The sequence below is a fragment of the Temnothorax nylanderi genome, unplaced genomic scaffold (genome assembly GCF_030848795.1).
Source record: "Temnothorax nylanderi isolate EJ_2023f unplaced genomic scaffold, tnyl_v1.0 TNYL_tig0094_pilon, whole genome shotgun sequence".
Taxonomy (NCBI): domain Eukaryota; kingdom Metazoa; phylum Arthropoda; class Insecta; order Hymenoptera; family Formicidae; genus Temnothorax; species Temnothorax nylanderi.
In genome coordinates, this window is record NW_027249156.1 from 566009 (window position 1) to 585969 (window position 19961).

Sequence of the window (19961 nt, forward strand, 5' to 3'; positions counted from 1 at the left end):
GATCCGACTTATGACCTGTTATGACCCAACCCGGGCTGCGTTCAGATTCCCCACCCCACCCGAGTGCTAAAAATCCTATAGTATATGTTACGTAGTACACTATAGATTTTCAGCACTTGGGTGGAGAATCGGAACGCACCCCCGACTCCCGACTCCCGAGTGCTGAAAACCTATACTGCACGTGACATATGCTATAGAATTTTTAGCACTCGGGTCACTCGGGTGGGGAATCCGAACTCCCGAACGAATAGTCTGCAGTCTGCAGCCCAATAGATAATATACAATACATATATTTTCAGTCACGTCACGCTGGTCACGCTGGTCGCTGACGCCGCAATTTGATTTACACAAATTACATGTGTCGTTGACACGATTAACAGTTGTTTGCAGTTGTTTTGTAAGAAAGAAATGGACACACAATTTAGAATTTAAAAGAATGTAAACTATGATTCTCGACGTTCGACGTCTTAATTTCTCTTCATTTCTAGAGCATTTAACTCAAAAATGGTTAGTCACTTTGGAGAAGTGATATTTCCTTCGTCACGAGCATTTTGGGATGACGAGGATGAATACGAGCCAGCAGATAATACGGAACATTGTCCGTGAGTTGAAATTACGTCATGTCGTATTGTCGTATTCTCGTAATTGCGATCATCTTTTAATTACGATCGCTCATCGTCATACGTTACACGTGAGATAATCCAAAAGCAATCATGATTTCAGAAAGTTGTACGTTCGCTGGTTGAAAACTAAACCGGAACGTATGCAAAAGTTCATCATAATGGAGGGAGATCCGTTAATTCGTAATATTAATACTGTTTTCAAATCATCTACCAACTCTTATGAGCTTTTAATTGCTAGACCAATTGTTTTATTTGTTTCTAGCTTTTGTGGAGCAATGTTTGTGTCCCAAAACGGAGGAAGCGTGCATTGTAGAAAATGAAAATCGTAGAAAAGTTTCAGTTATTTATCAAATTGACAAACAAATATATATGTGTCTAATTTTACCACAGTTTGACACAAAAAATGCTGGAAAGCTTGTAAACCAGGCATGTACTTGATTATAGTATATGTACCTGATGCATCACGTTCATCTACCTTTCAACATTTCATCATTTTATAAATCTAATCTAAAAATTCTAAAGAATATGTATTTACTTTTACAGATGTACGATTTGTTACTAAGTTCAGAGACCACAATTTCAATAGTGTGTCGTCATATGTCGCAGTTTATAAGTACCACGGTCCCAGAGACTCCGTCGTTTTTAAGATTACTGGCTACCAAAACGACAAATGTCACAAAATGTCAGATTGAACCATTGGAACAACCAAATATTGTATTTGGAGTTGGCGCAGGAGGTTCGTATTTATAAGCAGTTGGCATAGCGTATATACGAGATACGTGCACCGTGCACCGTGCACCGTGCACCAAGGTATGGAGAAGGATGTTATACAAAAGTTAAACCATTTCTGTCCATCTGTTTCAGTCTTATCTTATGCCGAACTCACAGGCATGCCAGCCAAATTATACATATTGTACATCGACAGTTTCGTGCTGGATTCCAAATGTGCGGAACCAATTTTACAAGTTTTAACTGATGAAATACCTTGTAAGTTGCAGCAACCCAAATTTGCGGAAAATCCTTTCAGTAAAGGAAATCTTTACATGTGAAATTCTAGTGAAGATTCTATTTTATTCTCCCTTCTACGCTTGATATCTGAACCAATTAGATACAAGTTGAACGCTAATTCCTGTTCCGTATATTGTATATTGAAAATTATGAAGAAAAAAAAAAGTTAAAAACGTTTGCTTTATTTATAAGGAGATACTACAAAAGAGAGTTTACCATTATATTACTGTATATGCTAGAAAAATACAGTACATTATACACAAAACTTACAATTAAATTGATGTATTCACAATTCTACTGTTTATCTTTAAGATAATGATACAACTTATATCCCACACAGCACAGGATATTCTGAGGGACACTTGTGCATCTGCTGGATATCCACTTGAGATATCTCAAATGTCTGTAGGACGTCCCTCAGATAAAGTGTGCTGTGTTGGATATTTGTTGGATGCGCGATACATTGGTTTTCATTATGGTTGCGGTGGATAATAGCTACGTGGCGGCGCGGCCGGCGGCGGAATTGGATTATTCGCTGAAAAATAAGACGCGTTTGTTGGGTAGGAATATGATTGAAAAGCGGTTTGATTGGCAGTCGGTGCCGATGGCGGTGTCGGGCGAATAGCAGCGGACGATCCAATGTGATGTATCGTTGGCACGATATGATTCATTGTATTTACAGAAGGAGGAGGAACCGAAACGTTCGTAGGTGGAAACGCCGGTGGATAATTTGTGTTGTTGGACGCAAAATTCGTCGAATATGTGGGAAAGTGTGCCGTTGAGGTGTCTATCGGTTTTATTGTATCTGCGATGTCTGTAGCTGGACATCCGTTTGCAGAAACTGTTGATGCTTCGATGCTTTTAGAAGACTTTCCGGGCGTAACTGTAACATTCGTCGACCATTCCTTATTTCTTATTTCTTATTACCTTAATGCTTACTGCTCCGATATATATATATATATATATTTTTTTTTTTCTTTTTTTAATGCAACTGATAATAGCGGTTGCTACTTACCGTTTGGTGTATTAGATGCAGATTCTATAGTAGCAGCAGTGATGAATCGTTCTCTGCACACTTCGCTAGATGGTACCATAGGTGGCGAATCTGGTGGTTTTGTATTATTAGCTTGCGAATATAAATCCAATACCTGATGACAAATATCTAGAAATACGTTTAACATATTAGAGCTATTACTGTAGTTAACAGCTGTAATAACAGACAACGGCAAAGACACCACAAGATGAAAATTATGCAAGATTACCTTCCAAAAGATCCATAGTCACATCTTCGACAAACATATCCCACCATCGTAAATGTTTCGATTGTCTGCCAACCCAATCTACCACTTCGAATTTGCTTAGCTTTCCTGCCAAGTACATTAGAGCGACAGCTATGATCTCTGGCTCCCACTGTAGCGACAGAGTAGTACATAAACTAAAAGAAGTAACGTACAAATAAGCTTTTTGTCACATCAAATATTAACACAAATACACACGTAGGATGGCATTTTATTATTGCTTCATATGTTTATATACCTGTCGTTAACAAATGTCCAAGCCATTTGAACCATCTTTTGCAACTTGTTCTTATCGCCTACAAATAGAACATTTTCTTTAGAAATATCTGTATATCTTGATAGCGTAATCCTCTAATAATGTTCTGTATAATTTTATGATAGACGCAGTATTTAAATTACCTTTTAGACACTTTGCGTATTTTAGTAAATAGCTGTATGGATGTTCCACTTGTAGATCAAATTTAATAGTTTGTAATAAAATTCGCTCCAGGATCAATACTTCTTCCTAGAGAAAAAAAAAGATGAAAAAACTCGATATATAGGGGCACAAATGTTACGTATCTATGTCAAGGTATCTCTTTCAGTATAACTTTCTTATTAACTACTTACTTTAGGATCTTCTCCAAAAGTCATGAACTTCTGTTCTGACACCAACGTTTTGGCAGTCCTTATAATGTCCTTGCATTTCTTTGGAGTTTCCTCTACTTTGCCAGCTAGGAGTAAACAGCAGCAAGCCGTTACCTACAACATCACAGTAATGTAATTCCGAGACACATACGCGACGATTTAATATACCCTGATCAATCCTGACACCAGACACACGTAATTAATTAACTTGGGACTCGAGTTATAAAATATATATATATATATACACAATATAATATACACGTGTGTGGGTGCGTGCATATGTATACTTTACACGTGCATACTTACATATCGCGGAAAGTTCTTGAACGAATGAAACATGTAGAATCGATGAAAATAGACAACACCCGTTGCCATCGTGTTGTAACCTAAATCCATTTTTGTCCCAGTGTCTATTATAAAACGTGCGCCTTCCTTTCGATATCTACATTCCGTCTCGTAATCGATACCATCCTGAATAGACGGTGTGTTGCGAAGTTCTTTTTTCTCATAATACCAGCACGGCATGTTTAAACCACTTCTCAAATAGCATTTAATATTAGCAACGATTATTAAATCCTTGACATCCAACCCAACGATCTAACGGGGTTGTCGTCGTTGATGACACGCTGACAGCTGACATTCCTTGACGTGCTTCACCAATATCTTTACTGATAACTGATACCTTAATTAGGAAAACTTGAGAAACTGACAATTGTTTTACGGCAGTTCCGATTAATTAATACATTAATGCACTAAATGGCAAATAAAATTACAACCACAACCTTCCTCCCTAAATGCCTTTGCACAATGCCAGCGAATGCCAGTGAATGCCAGGCTGGCGGCTGGCCAGGCAACTGAGGCAACAGACAAAAAGGAACAGAAAATAGGGCCGGTATTCATAGTCGATGCGTTAAATTTCTATGAGTGGGACTCAATTGACCACGTCGTCAATTGGCTGATTTAAAATAAAAATATCTGATTGGCTGGTCCAGTGGAAAACCTCCAGACACTGGGGGCTGTGAGTGGCTGTGAATGGCTGTGATCAATCGCAACGTGGGGAAACGAGATGCTCCCAGATAGCGCTGACAGCATCAAGAGTGGTCAAGAGTCAAGACAAACCCAGGGTCGACAGGAGTCACGGCCGAACTCAGGTGCACTCAGGTGCACTTTATGCACTAAGTGCATTTTAAACTGCACTTTAACTCCGTATTTTATTTATTATAAATTTTTAAGAGCCAAAATGGAAAACCGGCTCTGTTCCGGGTTACGGCTGATCTTACTGATTAAAACGAGCATAAGTTTAATGAGATTCGTTAATTAATTTGGCTAAAATTTGGGAAAAATCATTTGTAGCCGTGAACTACAAATGGTTTTTCCCAAATTTTAGCCAAATTAATTAACAAATCTCATTAAACTTATGCTCGTTTTAATCAGTAAGATCAGCCGCAACCCGGTACAGAGCCGGTTTTCTATTTTAGCTCTTAAAAATTTATAATAAATAAAATACGGACTCGCATCGAGTCGCAGCTAAGCCAACCCGACAGAGGTCTCCACTCTTAAGCCTTGTGTACACGATACTAGAAATCGGTCCGAGTTTCGGTTTAAGCCAATCAACTTGCAGCTCTTACAGAAAAGCAGCAGTTTCATTGGCTTAAACCGAAACTCGGACCAATTTCTAGTATCGTGTACACAAGGCTTTATGCTAGGTCTACAATGCGAGTCGCAAAGTTGTGAGTCGCAAGAATTGACCAATCACAATCGAATTTGAGGAGAATAATCGACTGTGATTGGTCAATTCTTGCGACTCCCATTGTAGACCCAACATTACTCCTGTCGACCTCTCCTGTACACCTCTCTCTCTCTCTCTCTCTCTCACTCTTTTATACATTCGACTTATCAAACTATTAATTAATAATTATCCAAGTGATAATCTATCTGACTCTGTCTCAAAAAGAGAGTCATTAAAAATATCTCTGGAAGTTTATATAGAGGATTTGAAAATTGTCTATTTTGGACTCGTGTTGCGACTATAGTCATATATATATATATATATAGGAACTATAAGGTTTGTTCGCATACTCCAATAAACACCAAGAGCACTTGAATTACGGATAAAAGGTGGCGATTGGAGCAGATGAGTTTTTGGAGTGCGTTGGAGTGATTAGGAGCATGGTGGGGCATGCGACGCGAACAAACCTATAGTCATCGATCCAAAAATTGCTTACGTTTACTGCTATGTATGTGGTATGTACATATGTATGTACCCATGACTTGCGTATGCGTATGTACGCGCGCGCGCGCGCGCAAGTGTATATATAAATATAATCCGACACGGTATGTAACTTACATATGTACATTATGTACATATATATCGATAGTAGTGGTCTCATCTCAGGTCTGGTCAGTACTGTCAGTAGTCAGTAGTGGTTAATATATAGTTGATCTCTGTGAATCTTCACTGTTGATTCGTTGTTGATCAAACTCAACTACAGTAAAGTTGCTTTTTGCGAATAAATGCTCGTATGTACATGTTGGTAACCATTTAATAAAATAACAAGTGCTTCGCGAAAACGTTTGCAATTCCGAAAATAGACGAAACTTTAGATATAATGCCGTTGGCGACTCTAACGGCTCCTTGGACTGAGCATCGTACAGATGAGAAGGTAAAACTCTCTTAATTTCTCTCTGAATTGAAAACATCAATATTGCTCTCTCAATACTCTTGGGATTTTCTTCGAGACAGCCAAGTCCAAATGAAGGAATTTGCCGCCTTTTCAGAAATACTTTTCAGAAATACTTGTTCCATTCTTTTCCCTTCGCTTTCACATTCAAGATCGGAAAATATTTCTTCATTTTCTGTTCAATTTTTCCTTTCGCATATGTTTAGCAAAGTACAGAAATTCTTCCGGCTGAAAATCAGGAAGAAACAATGATTACTCAAGGAAATTTAATTGAAAGATCAAACGGTTGCTCGGAATCTCACGAGATCGAGGTACGCGATATGGCGAGGGATGGTTACGAGAAAGCCGAACCTTCTCACTTTGAATTATTAAAAGTCCTTGGCCAAGGATCCTTTGGCAAGGTAAGAATCGTAAGAATAGGGAGCACGGGGTGCGTGTATGCGTGCGCCGCAAGTGCACATGTAGTATATAAATATTACTTGTTTTACATTTTATACAGCATACTGCATATATATAATATATAATTTTATTTTGCTTCTTCGATATTTTTACAGGTATTTTTAGTAAGAAAAGTCGTTGGAAAAGATAGTGGGACTCTATACGCTATGAAAGTCTTGAAGAAGGCGACCTTAAAAGGTACGTGGTCTGGAAATTGATTGGCGAGCGTTTGCAACGGTCTCAGATTTTATTCTAATTATTTCATTATATCCACTTATCTCTGTTTAGTTCGCGACAGAGTCAGAACCAAAATGGAGAGAAACATATTGGTAGATGTGGAACATCCATTCATCGTCCGACTGCATTATGCGTTTCAAACCGAAGGGAAACTTTACTTAATTCTAGACTTTCTAAGAGGTGGCGATCTCTTTTCCAGATTGTCTAAAGAGGTGATTGTGTGTGTTACTTGAAAATCAGCAGATGTATCGTCGTGCCTACACTTTCCAACGCGTAGGCTTGCGTTCTCTAATTAATAAGAGAACGCAGACAAATATTGTTTAAGAGAACGATCTTTTATCTCGCAAGAAAATGCACGTCGCGTTTGAATAAGCCGAAATACATATTTGTAATTATATCGGTATAATTAACGTTTCAGGTAATGTTTACGGAAGATGACGTAAAGTTTTATTTGGCTGAACTAGCACTCGCATTGGATCATATACATAAACTCGGAATTATTTATCGGGATTTGAAGCCCGAAAAGTTGGTATTGTTTACACATTACATTACATTACTACCATTGTACCATATATATATTTCATAGGAATCTGCTATTAAAATATTCGATTAATCTCTTCTTTTACGCGGTAGCATTTTGTTAGACACGGAAGGCCATATATCTTTAACGGATTTTGGCTTAAGCAAGCAACCTTTAGACGATTCGAAAGCGTATTCGTTTTGTGGCACTGTCGAATATATGGCACCGGAAATTGTCAACAGAAAAGGACATACTTGTACAGCGGATTGGTGGAGTTTCGGTGTCTTAATGGTTAGAATTGAAATTTTATATAGCACATGTGGATGATCGGTGTGATCGATGAAACGTACTGTGTAAAAGGAGAGCCAAATAGCATTATACGAGACACGTTTTGGTGGTTTTTTTTTCCAGTTTGAAATGCTAACGGGCGCTCTCCCGTTCCAAGGCGCAAATCGTAAAGAAACGATGACGCAAATCTTGAAAGCTAAACTCGGAATGCCGCACAATCTTTCGTCGGAAGCACAAGCACTTTTGAGAGTATTGTTCAAGAGAAATCCAGCGAATCGTCTTGGATCTGGTAATGTAAAAAAAAGGACCAGATGGAGGGGGGAGGAGGGAAAACCTTGCATTATCTCAACATCGTTCACGTGCTTTGAAAAAATAATGAAGCTTTGAGTGAAGCAAATCCGCTGTCATACACGTATGACAGTCCCTTTATGTAAATCCTTTTATTTCTTAGGTGGAGTGGAAGAAATTAAAAGCCATATTTTCTTTGCTACCATCGACTGGAACGCTCTTTATAAAAAGGAAATAAGACCGCCGTTTAAACCAGCTGTTCGAGAAGACGATGCGTTTTACTTTGATAATGAATTCACCTGTAAAACACCTAAAGGTGACTCTTATTAAAACAAAAAACAAAACAAAAAAGAAAAACAAGGAAGTGGAAGAACAGTGGAGTAGACTCAAATTAATAATAATTACTCTCTCGCGTGCTAATATCTTTATTAAATCTCTGGCATCTTTTCAGATTCTCCCGGAGTACCACCTAGCGCAAACGCTCACGAATTATTTCGCGGATTCAGTTTTGTCGCACCGTGTTTGCTCGCGGATGCGGATCACGTTATGTCACCCGAATATCGAAACTATGATAATATTAGCGCCATTTTTCCAACCTATGTTAATCCTGTTTCCATAACTGACGAGTATGAATTTAAACACGAAATTGGCAGAGGAAGCTACAGTGTGGTATATTTGGCTATTCATATAGCATCCAAGATGGAGTACGCTGTAAAGGTAATGTCCTGTATAAAAGGTGACTTTAATTTAAAGTGTATCTTTAATGAGATGTACGTAAGAGGTAGAGAGAGGTAGCTAAATAACTGAATAAAATAGGTGATTGAGAAATTGAAACGAGATCCGACGGAGGAAATAGAAATTCTGTTGCGATACGGTAGGCATCCCCACATTGTAACGTTGAGAGCGGTTCACGAAGACGATAAACGAGTGTATCTCGTATTGGAACTTTTGCGCGGTGGTGAGCTTCTCGATCGTTTGCTACAGAGACGAAATTTTACCGAAAGGGAAGCTGCCGAGGTCCTTTACACTGTTACAAGTGTGGTACATTATCTCCACGAGAACGGAGTAAGTGTGATAGAGAGTCTTTAAGCGTACAATACGACAAACATGCATGTTTATATACATATTTAAATTTGTACGAAACGGTGAAGTGTTGCTTAAAAAAAGAAAAAAAAATAGGTCGTTCATAGAGACTTGAAGCCATCAAACATTCTGTATACGAGACCTGGCGGTGACCCAACGACACTTTGTATATGTGATCTTGGTTTCGCGACACAATTACGAGCGGAGAATGGTTTGCTAATGACGCCCTGTTACACAGCCAATTTTGTGGCGCCCGAAGTGTTGAAACGACAAGGATATGACGCAGCGTGTGACATTTGGTCACTCGGAGTTTTATTGTACATCATGCTAGTTGGGTACCGGAAACTTTGAAATGCCACTATAATTTATCATATGCGTTTATAACACAATTGGAAATGATTTGATTTGATTTGATCTGATCTGATCTGATCTGATGTTGTCGTGCGATACACAGGTACACACCTTTTCGTAACAGCCCAGGAGATAGCGCGAGCGATATATTAGGTCGTATTGGTTCAGGATACATAGATGTGGAAAGTGGGATATGGTGTCATATTTCCAACGAAGCTAAAGAATTGGTTAAGAGGATGTTGCACGTAGATCCCACTCGGAGACCTACGGCGGCTATGATTTTAAAGCATCCATGGATTGTAAATCGACATCGTATCCCTCCAAAAGTATTGCCGGATGTTATTAAAGATCCACATAGCCTGAAGGTATGTATTATTATCGAAATATGTAAAATATATAAAAGTACGAGCCACCTCAGTTCCGCGAATATTTTGTTAACTGCGTCCAGACTAGACGCAACGATGACTAGGTCATCGTTAATGACAAATGCATCTAGCATCTAGCATCTATTTGGAAATACGTTTCATCCCACTATTCCCTCTCTATATATGTATTAACACCAACACCTCAAGTTTATCAGCAAGCAACAGATCTCACAGTGAATCCGAATTTCAGATGGCAGTCGCAGAGACGTATAGAGTAATAGCGAGTAATCCGAGATCACCGCATATCGGTCCCGTGGTTATGTCCGAATTGGCACGTCGTAGAACACAAGGCAAATCCAGTGGTCTTACTCAAGTTTAACTTTAATATCTCTTGTACATAAAGCTTTTACTTTTATCTCAAAATGGAAATACTTAGGATAACAAAATCATATTTCTAAGTACAAGCAAAAGTAGTTTAAAGTGCCCATATTGTAAATGACGTTAATATCGTCGTGGAAAGTATATAATGGAACGTTTATGACAGTGAGCCGAATGTGATATTTATTTATAGAGTTAATTACGTTCAATATGTACATACATATACCTATACGCACGCACATACATACCTAAGCCTAAGCACATGGATGTGCACATGCATGTGCTATGGCCTATGTTACCTATATGTATGTCACGTGTTACCAAATACCCATTATATAATTAGTTACCCATGACTCCATAACAGAGTGCAACTGTGCAAAAGAGATTTCAGTAAAAGTCGAAATGAGCAGTTTAGTTACTTTTTAAATTGTTTTTTTTTTTTACACTTGATTGTTTTATCAGATCTCATAGAAAAGAATCAGGAAAGTGGAAAAAGATGGTGCCTGGAATAATTGTGTTGAACTAATCAATAGTGATTTAATAATCCAAGTATTTCTCGATACGTTACTTGTAAAATTTCACCTGTGCAACGTATAGTTAGATTAGTCAAATTAATATTTTGACTCAACCTATGCCGGATAAGTGTCTTATATTTCCGCCTAAACTCGTGGTTTGTAATTTTGGAACACTTGTAAAGATCTCGATGTTTGCGCGAATTTGAGTTCTAGAAGAAATATGATGGTGTAGTAACTGCAAAACGGAATAAAATTCTATGTAATCATTGTTTTGCTGTGTAATACTTGGTTGATAATTTGTTAAATAAATTAATGGTTGTATAGATTATTCTTATATCGAGGAGAGAAACCCTGAGCCCTGAGAGCGCCGAGCGGCCAATGGCACTGGCCAGTGGCCAGTTGACGCGTTTTCGTCTAGAGTCCCTGGAATACAGAGTCTGGCACTGGCAAGAACACAAAATGGCCGTGGAGTAGGGCTCAATTGACCACGTCGTCCATTGGCTGATTTAAAATAAGAATATCTGATTGGCTAGTCCAGTAGAAAAACTCCAGGCACCGCAACTTATAGCGTTTTTCACTGGCAGAGCTGGTGCGCACTCAGTGCACATTAAAGCCGTCGTACACAAACCAACGTAAAGTATATGTTTAATATAAACGGATTAAATCATGAAATCCTCAATATTCTTTATTGCACTATTTGGTAAAATATGTACTGGGTATTTTATCAGTCAAAATATTTGCATTTTACTTTAAATATTAGACATTAAATCAGTGTACAACGGCTTTAATGTGCACTGAGTGCGCACCAGCTCTGCCAGTGAAAAACGCTATTAAGCCTTGTGTCCACGATGCTAGAAATCGGTCCGAGTTTCGGTTTAAGCCAATCAACTTGCAGCTCTTACAGAAAAGCAGCAGTTTCATTGGCTTAAATCGAAACTCGGACCGATTTCTAGTATCGTGTACACAAGGCTTTAGGAGTTTTGCCAGACTCCCCGTATTCTAGGGACTCTATGAGCATCGAGCGGGTTGCGGGATTGCCGATTGCGGCCAATTGCGGCACAGAATACTGAATACAGATGGATTGCGGGATCATGCGGGATAGCCGTAGCCGCTCTCAGCAACTCTCGGGTGTCTCTCTCTCTCTCTCTCTCTCTCTGCTTCAGTATTAACGAATATTGGTTAGTTAGACGTGGTTAGACGTTAGACAGCTGAATTTTCATCGTATTTATATCGCTTGTCCGGCCTTAGTATCTTGTCGCAGCTGCAAGCTGCAACCGTTTGTTGCTATACAGAAAGATTAAGGTAATGACAATTGTTTTCGAAGCGTTGGATCAACTATTAGAATATCGATGTGATCGACAATTTTTAAGACAATCTGATTACTCGTATGTACATACATACCCTATAACGAACTTGAATTTTACGCCATGTCGACAAACATTATTTTAGATACGCTTATTTTATTCGATCATTTAAAAACCGAGTTGCCGTACGAACGTTCGCTACAAATTTGCCAAAACTCGCAAAATTACGTTATTTTGTATTATTTTATTTGAATTGATTAAGTATAAGTGTGATGCTTATTCTAATTGTGCAATTTATAATTATCTAGCTCAGTTTTTCAAGTACTTGGAATACGTTTTGACGTTCGATCGATCGGTATATATAACGCGTATAGATTTATCTTGATGTTTCGAGATAATCTCACTATAGTGAGATCGTCATAATTTTTTTTTTTTTTTAGGCTATTAATATTCTTCGTTGTATTCTCACTTGATTCTTGTATGATTGAATTACACAGAATGAGAATTTTGGCCATAAGCGGCCAGCGTCCTTTTAATCGCTATGCCCATATTGCCCATACAATGGTTTAGGACAATAAAGATAGGTATGCAGAATCCACGGTCTTGCTTATGGTTAGGTGTGTTACAATTATACTATAACACAAGATATAATAAAGATAATTTAATAATCTAACAAATTTGACAAAATCAGATCAGGCTGTATCTGAATAAATATCACACGTTTGAGGGTAACTTGATCGTTTGAGTTGAGAAGAGACGCGCATAGGGGTCCGTTCCGTTTCACGCATATGCGTGCATTTATCTATAGCATACGTAACGTTTACTATAGACAATGCGCGCATCATGCGTGAAACGGAACGGACCCTAGGAGAGGACGGAAGACAGAATTGAAAAGAAGGAAAACTTGTATATTTTCAGGCTATTCCAATATGATTCACAAAGGACCACGTCCGTTGGTACTCTGTGGTCCCTCCGGCACTGGCAAGAGTACCTTGATAAAACGATTGTTTGACGAATTTCCCGACACCTTCAAATTTTCGGTATCCCATACGACTAGAATGCCACGGCCTGGCGAAGAGGATGGGACTCACTATCATTTCACGGACAAAGAAAAAATGCAACAACAAATTAAAAATGGCGAGTTTATTGAAACTGCTACATTTAGCGGAAATCTATATGGGACGAGGTAAACATATAGAGATGTAGCGCAAGTAGGTACTGCTAGATAAATATGTAGAAAATGATACGATCCAAGCGCCATTGTAGCAAACGAGCGGTCGAGGAGGTGCAGCGTTTAGGAAAGGTATGCGTATTAGATATCGAGATACAAGGTGTGAAACAAATCAAACGCACCGATCTCAATCCCTTTTACGTATTCGTAAAACCACCGTCCATTGAGGAATTGGAGCGACGATTAAAGGCTAGAAATACAGAAACTGAAGAATCCTTGGAGCGCAGATTATCGATTGCCAGATCTGAGCTAGAATACGGTACGCTCTACACATTAATTCGCAATTAATACTACAAGAAAATTATCCTCAAAGCTCGTGCTTTATCTTGCGTGTCTAAAACTTGTACATACAATACGTACACTTATTTGTAGGTGAAACACCGGGTAACTTTGACGTTGTCATAGAAAATGACGAATTGGAAAAAACATATGAGATTTTGCGCAACTTTATATTGGCCAATTATAATCTGCGTTGCAGTACAGGTGAATCAAGTGCCGTTTCGTTTCTTTCGACGCTAATCTTTCTGTCGCGATAGCGATAAATATATCCTTATGGCATTAAGACATTAGGTCTGTGTTTTCTGTTGCTACACTGCTCAACTAGTGCACACTGATGCAATAAGTTGGAATATTCTAACTTACTGCACCAGTGTGCACTAGTTCAGCAGTGCAGCAACAGAAAACAGACCTATTGTGATTAGAGGAGTCCATTGATATAAGATTCAAGATATATAGAAATTATATATATATATATATGTATATACATATTAATATTTTATAGGATAGAGATATAACATGTATTGTATCAGAAAATATTTTTTAGGCGGGACAACAAGCTAGTCCAGCATCGAAAGCTGACGGACACGAATAACGAAATATTTCTGACGAAACGTTTGCAAACTACTATTTCAGATATATCTGATCGACACATAATTGAGTGGTGTACGCATATTATATACATACTTTGCAAGTTGAAGCTAATGCGAATCCATGTAGCTATATCTTTACATTCTCGCAAATCTATATATTTGCTATATTTTTAATCGTTAAAAATCGTCATTCTTGTAGTAACAATCATTGCAATAGTTGCACATTAAGTCTGGTGGTTTTAAGACAAGCCAATGGTAAAAGAAATCTTTTTATTCTTAGCGCTGAGAACGTGTCAGCTGATTTTTTTACTACCAAATATAAAGGATCCATTTTTTTATAGGGATGCGGAGAGATTTCTTGTTCGCTAAGATAAGGATTTTAGCTTAATGTTCAAGAAGTAATTCAAAGAAATAAACATAAAATCGTAGATGTAGCTGACTGAGACTATTCACCAAAAGAGGTTGTGTTCCAGTAGAGTAGGCTATCTGTAAAGTACTCGCGGTTTCATCCTTGTACTTATCTTCATGATTGACGTAGAAACGTCGGAATATAGTTACTTCTGGTTTACATCACGATACATCAGATTTCATACGAGCATCCCAGGTACTTAGGATTAAAATCGTAGAAAGAATTATGTAAACATTCCTATAACGTCTCCATGATTCATAAGGGATTATTAGGATTGTGCAAAGAAACATTTCCTAAATTAGTACTACATCCACGCTTGTTTCACTCTGTGCGTACAATCCGAAGCTTGTAATTATTTGTATTAGTTTGATTAAAAATTGATAAGATTAAGTATATATAAGATATATTTGTCGAGAGTTCGCATGATTATAACGTAGAAAAATGTCGATCGAATCGTTAGGCCAAATTGCACTAATAATCTGACGAAGAAGTTTCCTGTTACATAGAATTAACCGTTACAACTAATACACCTCGTGTGTATGTATATATATATATATATAAAGATAAGTCACAGAAAATATTTTATAATAAGTACGCTATGAAGAATATATGATTGTTGCATGTGTATTCAATGGTATATTCGTAATAAATAGTTTGAGATATATAGTACAATTTGTCAGTATACTTAATGATATAGATAGATTATATTACTTGATATAGAGATAGCGGAAATGAGAGTATAAATCTAATGATTACAATTACGTACGTTTTGTTTCTATGAGACAGTTGGGTAAGCGGGTCGCGAGTGATGACGATGAATGGAGTAATCTCGTTTAGGCCATTCACCGTGATGATGACGCGTTTTGTGTCGCGGCAATTCGCTTATTTCGATAGACGTCACTTTGACATTTTCTTCTACTCGTCTGCCGTTGTTGTCGACGATTTCTTCACGCATCGTCGACGGATCGTCGCCGGAAGTCCGTGGTGTAGATTCGTCGATCGCCTTCTCATTTTGTTTGTCGATCCGGGGAGGTCCTGGTCTCTTGAAAAACATATACTTGATCAGTTGAGGCCGCGGTTGAAAAATGTTCTCCGGAGATGACGAATCGGAGATGACATCGATCGGCGGCGATGTATCAACAGCTTGCGTACCGCTTACTCTCGTTTCGCTCGTCATTGCATTTTCATTCGCATCGAACCCCTCGAAATATATAAGTCCCTGTTTTTCATCATGCGCATCCAATTTTCTAGGCAACGACGGCGACGCCTCAAAAATCGACGGCCGTTCCGACAAATCTTTAGGTCCACGATTTCCTGGAAACAATTTACTTACGTAACTATCGCCTCCTCTATTTTTGTGGATTTCTCTAGAATGCATCCCCAGCTGGGGTCGATCTTGATGGATGGTGCGATCGAGATATCCTTCAAGGGCGTTCCAATTCTCTAGATCACGGGAAATCGCTCTTTTAACGAGCTTGGAAATTTCCTCGATATTCGCAACTTGCGAATTTTTATCATCGTCGAAAATTGTTGAACGTTTATTGGAGAAAGGCGCGAGTTGACTCGTCGTAATGGCATCGTAATTGCGTCGAGACACTCGCGCTTCCCGTTGTTCTCTCGGTAATGTCTCCTCGTTATCCACAACGACGAACGATTCATTAATCGAAATAGGATGATCCGCGGTTCTCTCTCTCTCGGCCGAGTACGCGAAGCGCTCCACGGGCACTTGAAAACTCGTCTCCAACACCGTATTGCGGCCAAAGTAGCGTTTCTCCTGATAAGCGTCGCGAGAGTCCGGATAGTACGCCTCGTAGAACACCGGTCCCTTGTCCAAGTTGTAACTACCTATGTACCTATAGTAAATAGTTGAATGCAACGCGTTAAAGAACGATAGTCGACAGTGATCTATGCCATTAGCGATTCACACCTAATTTTCAAGAGGCTTCTGTCGTTCGAGAGACTCATTGCAGCTATGCTGAGTTACGAGACGTACGTTACAGTTACAAAGTATGAGATTCGTTAATTATTTTGCTCGCGATATAATAAATACATCGAAATAAGTTAATCTGTTTGCACATCCCTCATGCGCATTATGTGATGAACCGGTAAAATATATTGAAGACCGTCTTTTCGACGCGAATAAATAAGTACTTGTAATTACTACTCAGTTATAGTTGTGTAAATCTTGTAACAGTCGTATATAAATCATGTTCCGGACCTCTTATGACTGTAGGACTTGAAGATTGGACAATAGATGCGTTTACCGACATGGCGAGATAATAAAAAAAGAAATTTTTGATATATTTTACCAATGTAAGTAATGTACGTTATCAAACGCGCGAGTGACACTACGGTAGTATACTAGAAAAACTAATTTATTTCTCGACGTATGCGAGGAAAAAATTTACATGATTTTTCACTTCTTACGTGATAATTCAACGACTGTAATTGTCGTTGGTCAAAATAGGGGCCTAAAGATGACATATTTGTGTAAAAGCTAACACATAAAAAATAATAGTAATCACCTAGATATTTTTGGATTCCACGCGACAGCAGCGGCAGTGGCGACGATTGATGATACGTCTATGAAAATATATCAAATATATTTACATAGATCTTTTGTAGTTTAATATCGATGCGATTAAACATAGTACAATTTGCATACGTACCTAAAAAAATAGTGATTAGGATCGCTGCCAATAGCGCATATCTTCGAGAAGCCATGACTCTATGAAGTCGAACAACGACCCACGACTGAGCCTCTTCTTCTTCTTCTTCTTCTTCTTCTTCAAGAGAGAGGGAGAGAGAAGGACATGCAGGCGCGTATGTGCGTATTTTCGTAGATTCTTAAAATAAACTCCGTTTCTCTCTAGAATATTGCTTTAGCGCCAACTCGTTAGCGCCGTTAGACGTCGTTATCTCAAATAATTACACCGCGAATAAACAACTTTTTTTTCGCGATCGATAGTGAGGGAGACAAAGCCCGTATTCCGTATTACACTCCCGATTAATCAAACTCGAGAACGCTGCGAATGAAACAGGTGCTGATCGAATCATCGCGGCCAAGTCTGCGGGGTTGTTCTTGTCACGCAAGAAAGAGAACGTGTGCGTGTGTGTGTATACACACACACACACACACGCACATACGTATATGTCGAGACAATCATACAAGATATAAATTCTCTAATTAAGATGAGAATTAAATTTAAATAATCACTGACATATAAGTTTATATAGGTATATATCTTGGTGCACCAGTAATACCAGCATGAGGAAAGGCTCGAGGAATGGCGAGGATAATTTATTAGGAGGAAGAAACACAGCGCGACTATCTACGGCGACTGATGAGGCGAGATCTTGGCGAAATAGAGTTCCGCGAGAAACACGACTGTGCAAGAGAGTAAACCGACGACAAGCCCGACGAAAGTGAGAGAGTAGTGCTCAATGGTGAGTTTAATCTTCCTCTCGCTCTTGTCGACCCTTCTTCTCTGCTCGGCCACATAGGACGGATAAGCCATGCGCTCGTACCACAAATGAACTAGACCCGCCTGCTGCATCCGTAACAGTAATCCGTTGATTCTCTCCCGATATGGCGAGTGGAGCTTCATTACGTAGGACAACAAGTAAGTGGTCGGGTATTCCTCGATTATGTGCAGCAGCTCGTTGCCGTCCACATCGTAGTACCTGGACATGTCGTAAAGCTTGATCGATGCGTAACGACTGATGGCGATCGTCCTCCTACCAAAGGCCACGACGTCGTAGGTACGCTCTTTCGAGACAAACACCTTGGTCTTACTCCGCAACTTGTTATCCAGAGTGGTATTCCCCGCGAACGTGTTCTCCTTCATGTTGTAGTACCTGGTGATGATGGTGAGATTCGTGGAAGCGACATCCTCCAAAGTATTCAGTTCGGGATAATGAAAGGGATCGCTCAAGCTGGACATGAGGCAACTTTGATAGAGGCCGGTGATGATGAGCCCGAAGAAAAGCGTGCCGATCAAGAAGGCTCTCTGAGCGGTCGTCGTGCCACCGCCGGCGCTCCCACCGCTCTCATTCTCCTTCAACGGGTAACATGAAGTTTCGACGAGATCGAAGCACGACGAAACGTAAGGCGGTATTCTCGGCGGCGGCGACGCTAAACTCGAGTTTGATCGTGTAAAAGAATGACCGCGTGAAAGAATGACCGCGAAAGAGGGTGTCGTCGGTGTCGTCGGTGTCGTCCTTCGCGCTAGGGGAAGGAGAACGGCCTCTCGTCGACGAAACGACACGCTGTAGTATTTGACGAGGTACCACAGGACGGAGACGAGAAGGTTGTATATCGCGAGAGCCACCCAGAGATCAGGCGCGAATGACATTATTGGCATGTACGATTTCGGCACGAAACCGGCCGTCGGCGCGATCAGGCACAGCTTGTCCTCGTAAATGCTAGCTGTAAACTCGTACCTTCGATACTCGTACTTGTCTCTTCGATACTGCTGAACGAAGAAACTGGTGATGATTATCTCCGACTCACCAGTCTCGATGTATTGAAGAGTACGATGAAACGGATCCGCGTAATCCTCCCCGTTAGTGGAAGTGGAGTTGACTTTGATACGAAAGACGTTGATGCGAAACCGAGCTCCCATCGCTCGCTCCAACAGCAGCATCGCCTTCGCGTCCAGTCCGCTCAACTTGGGACTCGTCGCATCTCGGTCGAACGCAACTTCCATCATCACAGACGGGAACACGACCACACGTATAGGATATCCATTCAAGTTTTCAAAGTTGGCGTACAGCTCGACGTTATCTTCCCGGCCCGTTAAACAGACCTTACGTACGACGCCGTATTCGCCGTTTCGCCGATTCTTCTCGAACGGCAGATACCTGCTCAGACATCGAAAGTCATCTTCTATCGAAATAACGACGATCCTATAGACGCCGTAAGTCTTCCAAACTGCCTGAAAAATCTCCCCCGGTAAAATCGTGCTCGTTGGAGTGGTGACGATTATTAGGTATTGATTGGTAGCCTTCCAGATATGGCTTTGTTCGTGCACCAAAGAATTCAAAATATTTATCCCATCGTCGACGATCAAGATCCATGTAAGATCAATGCGACTCTGCCACGTATACTTCCGTGAGAAGTTGTTTGTCGTGATTTTGTAGCTAACGATAGACTCGCTCGCCACGTATCTCGATAAAAGATCTACGAAGCTGGATCGGCCGTCGTCGGAAGAAACGAGAGAAAATGTCGATGGATAGAATTTTTGCATGCCTCGAACGTAATTCAAAATAATTTTCAAATTTTCACTTTCCGCCGATCTCGGTATGTAGTTTTTTACGATCATCTTGTACGCTTTGTCTACCGTAGTCCTCGCTGTTAACGTTGACAACGTTGACAACGACATCAATAAATAAAACGATATAATTGTCATCGGTGACATTGTGGCTGGTGAAAGCTCAAAGCTCAAA

The 19961-nt window shown here is 39.7% G+C and overlaps 6 protein-coding genes across 13 annotated transcripts; 3 read left to right on the forward strand and 3 right to left on the reverse strand.

Moving 5' to 3' along the window:
- Positions 1 to 240: 240 nt before the first annotated feature.
- Positions 241 to 1674, forward strand: Psmg1 (Proteasome assembly chaperone 1). The gene is made up of 6 exons (XM_071711024.1): positions 241 to 397; positions 489 to 602; positions 724 to 803; positions 886 to 1049; positions 1167 to 1359; positions 1488 to 1674. Exons 2-6 carry the CDS (start codon positions 505 to 507, stop codon positions 1670 to 1672), a joined length of 720 nt encoding a protein of 239 aa, XP_071567125.1. The 5' UTR covers positions 241 to 397; positions 489 to 504; the 3' UTR covers positions 1673 to 1674.
- A 118-nt stretch (positions 1675 to 1792) lies between these two features.
- On the reverse strand, positions 1793 to 4413 carry Cyck (cyclin K). The gene is made up of 7 exons (XM_071711023.1): positions 3863 to 4413; positions 3539 to 3670; positions 3329 to 3434; positions 3168 to 3225; positions 2894 to 3066; positions 2647 to 2793; positions 1793 to 2514 (listed from the first exon to the last, which is right to left on the reverse strand). Exons 1-7 carry the CDS (start codon positions 4079 to 4081, stop codon positions 2105 to 2107), a joined length of 1245 nt encoding a protein of 414 aa, XP_071567124.1. The 5' UTR covers positions 4082 to 4413; the 3' UTR covers positions 1793 to 2104.
- A 1253-nt stretch (positions 4414 to 5666) lies between these two features.
- LOC139775177 (ribosomal protein S6 kinase 2 beta) lies at positions 5667 to 10969 on the forward strand. 2 transcript variants are annotated; one of them, XM_071710979.1, is made up of 13 exons: positions 5672 to 6219; positions 6444 to 6638; positions 6792 to 6873; positions 6964 to 7124; positions 7331 to 7437; positions 7546 to 7723; positions 7844 to 8009; positions 8172 to 8324; positions 8460 to 8725; positions 8825 to 9073; positions 9188 to 9426; positions 9546 to 9807; positions 10058 to 10969. In XM_071710979.1, the coding sequence occupies exons 1-13, from the start codon at positions 6166 to 6168 to the stop codon at positions 10184 to 10186; spliced, it is 2241 nt and encodes a 746-aa protein (XP_071567080.1). In that variant the 5' UTR covers positions 5672 to 6165; the 3' UTR covers positions 10187 to 10969. The 2 variants fall into 2 exon arrangements, with proteins under 2 accessions (XP_071567081.1, XP_071567080.1); XM_071710980.1 differs by lacking the exons at positions 9546 to 9807; positions 10058 to 10969 and having other exon boundaries at positions 5667 to 6219; positions 9199 to 9395.
- Positions 10970 to 11771: 802 nt separating this feature from the next.
- Positions 11772 to 15185, forward strand: LOC139775230 (guanylate kinase). 6 transcript variants are annotated; one of them, XM_071711070.1, is made up of 6 exons: positions 11774 to 12002; positions 12445 to 12621; positions 12923 to 13190; positions 13271 to 13494; positions 13608 to 13718; positions 14059 to 15185. In XM_071711070.1, the coding sequence occupies exons 2-6, from the start codon at positions 12546 to 12548 to the stop codon at positions 14073 to 14075; spliced, it is 696 nt and encodes a 231-aa protein (XP_071567171.1). In that variant the 5' UTR covers positions 11774 to 12002; positions 12445 to 12545; the 3' UTR covers positions 14076 to 15185. The 6 variants fall into 6 exon arrangements, with proteins under 6 accessions (XP_071567167.1, XP_071567168.1, XP_071567170.1 ...); XM_071711066.1 differs by lacking the exon at positions 14059 to 15185 and having other exon boundaries at positions 11772 to 12002; positions 13608 to 13915; XM_071711067.1 differs by lacking the exon at positions 14059 to 15185 and having other exon boundaries at positions 11772 to 12002; positions 12502 to 12621; positions 13608 to 13915.
- On the reverse strand, positions 13133 to 17317 carry LOC139775227 (uncharacterized). Of its 2 annotated transcripts, XR_011718767.1 has the most exons (4): positions 17183 to 17317; positions 17039 to 17096; positions 13924 to 16366; positions 13133 to 13816 (listed from the first exon to the last, which is right to left on the reverse strand). XR_011718767.1 is itself a non-coding variant. In XM_071711060.1 (3 exons), the coding sequence occupies exons 1-3, from the start codon at positions 17235 to 17237 to the stop codon at positions 15289 to 15291; spliced, it is 1191 nt and encodes a 396-aa protein (XP_071567161.1). In that variant the 5' UTR covers positions 17238 to 17317; the 3' UTR covers positions 13133 to 15288. The 2 variants fall into 2 exon arrangements, 1 of the variants encoding a protein (XP_071567161.1); XM_071711060.1 differs by having other exon boundaries at positions 13133 to 16366.
- Positions 17318 to 17845: 528 nt separating this feature from the next.
- On the reverse strand, positions 17846 to 19933 carry LOC139775220 (uncharacterized). The gene has a single exon (XM_071711045.1). It carries the CDS (start codon positions 19931 to 19933, stop codon positions 17846 to 17848), a length of 2088 nt encoding a protein of 695 aa, XP_071567146.1.
- Between the last annotated feature and the right edge of the window lie 28 nt (positions 19934 to 19961).

Coding starts and splice junctions, on each gene's coding strand:
- LOC139775177 (XM_071710979.1), top strand. CDS start 6,166: ATGCCGTTGGCGACTCTAACGGCTCCTTGGACTGAGCATCGTACAGAT. Junction 6,874..6,963: donor GAAGAAGGCGACCTTAAAAG/GTACGTGGTCTG, acceptor ATCTCTGTTTAG/TTCGCGACAGAGTCAGAACC. Junction 7,724..7,843: donor GGAGTTTCGGTGTCTTAATG/GTTAGAATTGAA, acceptor TTTTTTTTCCAG/TTTGAAATGCTAACGGGCGC.
- LOC139775227 (XM_071711060.1), bottom strand. CDS start 17,237: ATGGCTTCTCGAAGATATGCGCTATTGGCAGCGATCCTAATCACTATT. Junction 17,097..17,182: donor CCTAATCACTATTTTTTTAG/GTACGTATGCAA, acceptor ATATTTTCATAG/ACGTATCATCAATCGTCGCC. Junction 16,367..17,038: donor TGGAATCCAAAAATATCTAG/GTGATTACTATT, acceptor TATTTACTATAG/GTACATAGGTAGTTACAACT.
- Cyck (XM_071711023.1), bottom strand. CDS start 4,081: ATGCCGTGCTGGTATTATGAGAAAAAAGAACTTCGCAACACACCGTCT. Junction 3,671..3,862: donor TCAAGAACTTTCCGCGATAT/GTAAGTATGCAC, acceptor GTGATGTTGTAG/GTAACGGCTTGCTGCTGTTT. Junction 3,226..3,328: donor ATACGCAAAGTGTCTAAAAG/GTAATTTAAATA, acceptor TTCTATTTGTAG/GCGATAAGAACAAGTTGCAA.
- LOC139775220 (XM_071711045.1), bottom strand. CDS start 19,933: ATGTCACCGATGACAATTATATCGTTTTATTTATTGATGTCGTTGTCA.
- Psmg1 (XM_071711024.1), top strand. CDS start 505: ATGGTTAGTCACTTTGGAGAAGTGATATTTCCTTCGTCACGAGCATTT. Junction 603..723: donor GATAATACGGAACATTGTCC/GTGAGTTGAAAT, acceptor TCATGATTTCAG/AAAGTTGTACGTTCGCTGGT. Junction 804..885: donor GGAGGGAGATCCGTTAATTC/GTAATATTAATA, acceptor ATTTGTTTCTAG/CTTTTGTGGAGCAATGTTTG.
- LOC139775230 (XM_071711066.1), top strand. CDS start 12,546: ATGCCCATATTGCCCATACAATGGTTTAGGACAATAAAGATAGGTATG. Junction 12,622..12,922: donor ACGGTCTTGCTTATGGTTAG/GTGTGTTACAAT, acceptor GTATATTTTCAG/GCTATTCCAATATGATTCAC. Junction 13,495..13,607: donor CAGATCTGAGCTAGAATACG/GTACGCTCTACA, acceptor ACTTATTTGTAG/GTGAAACACCGGGTAACTTT.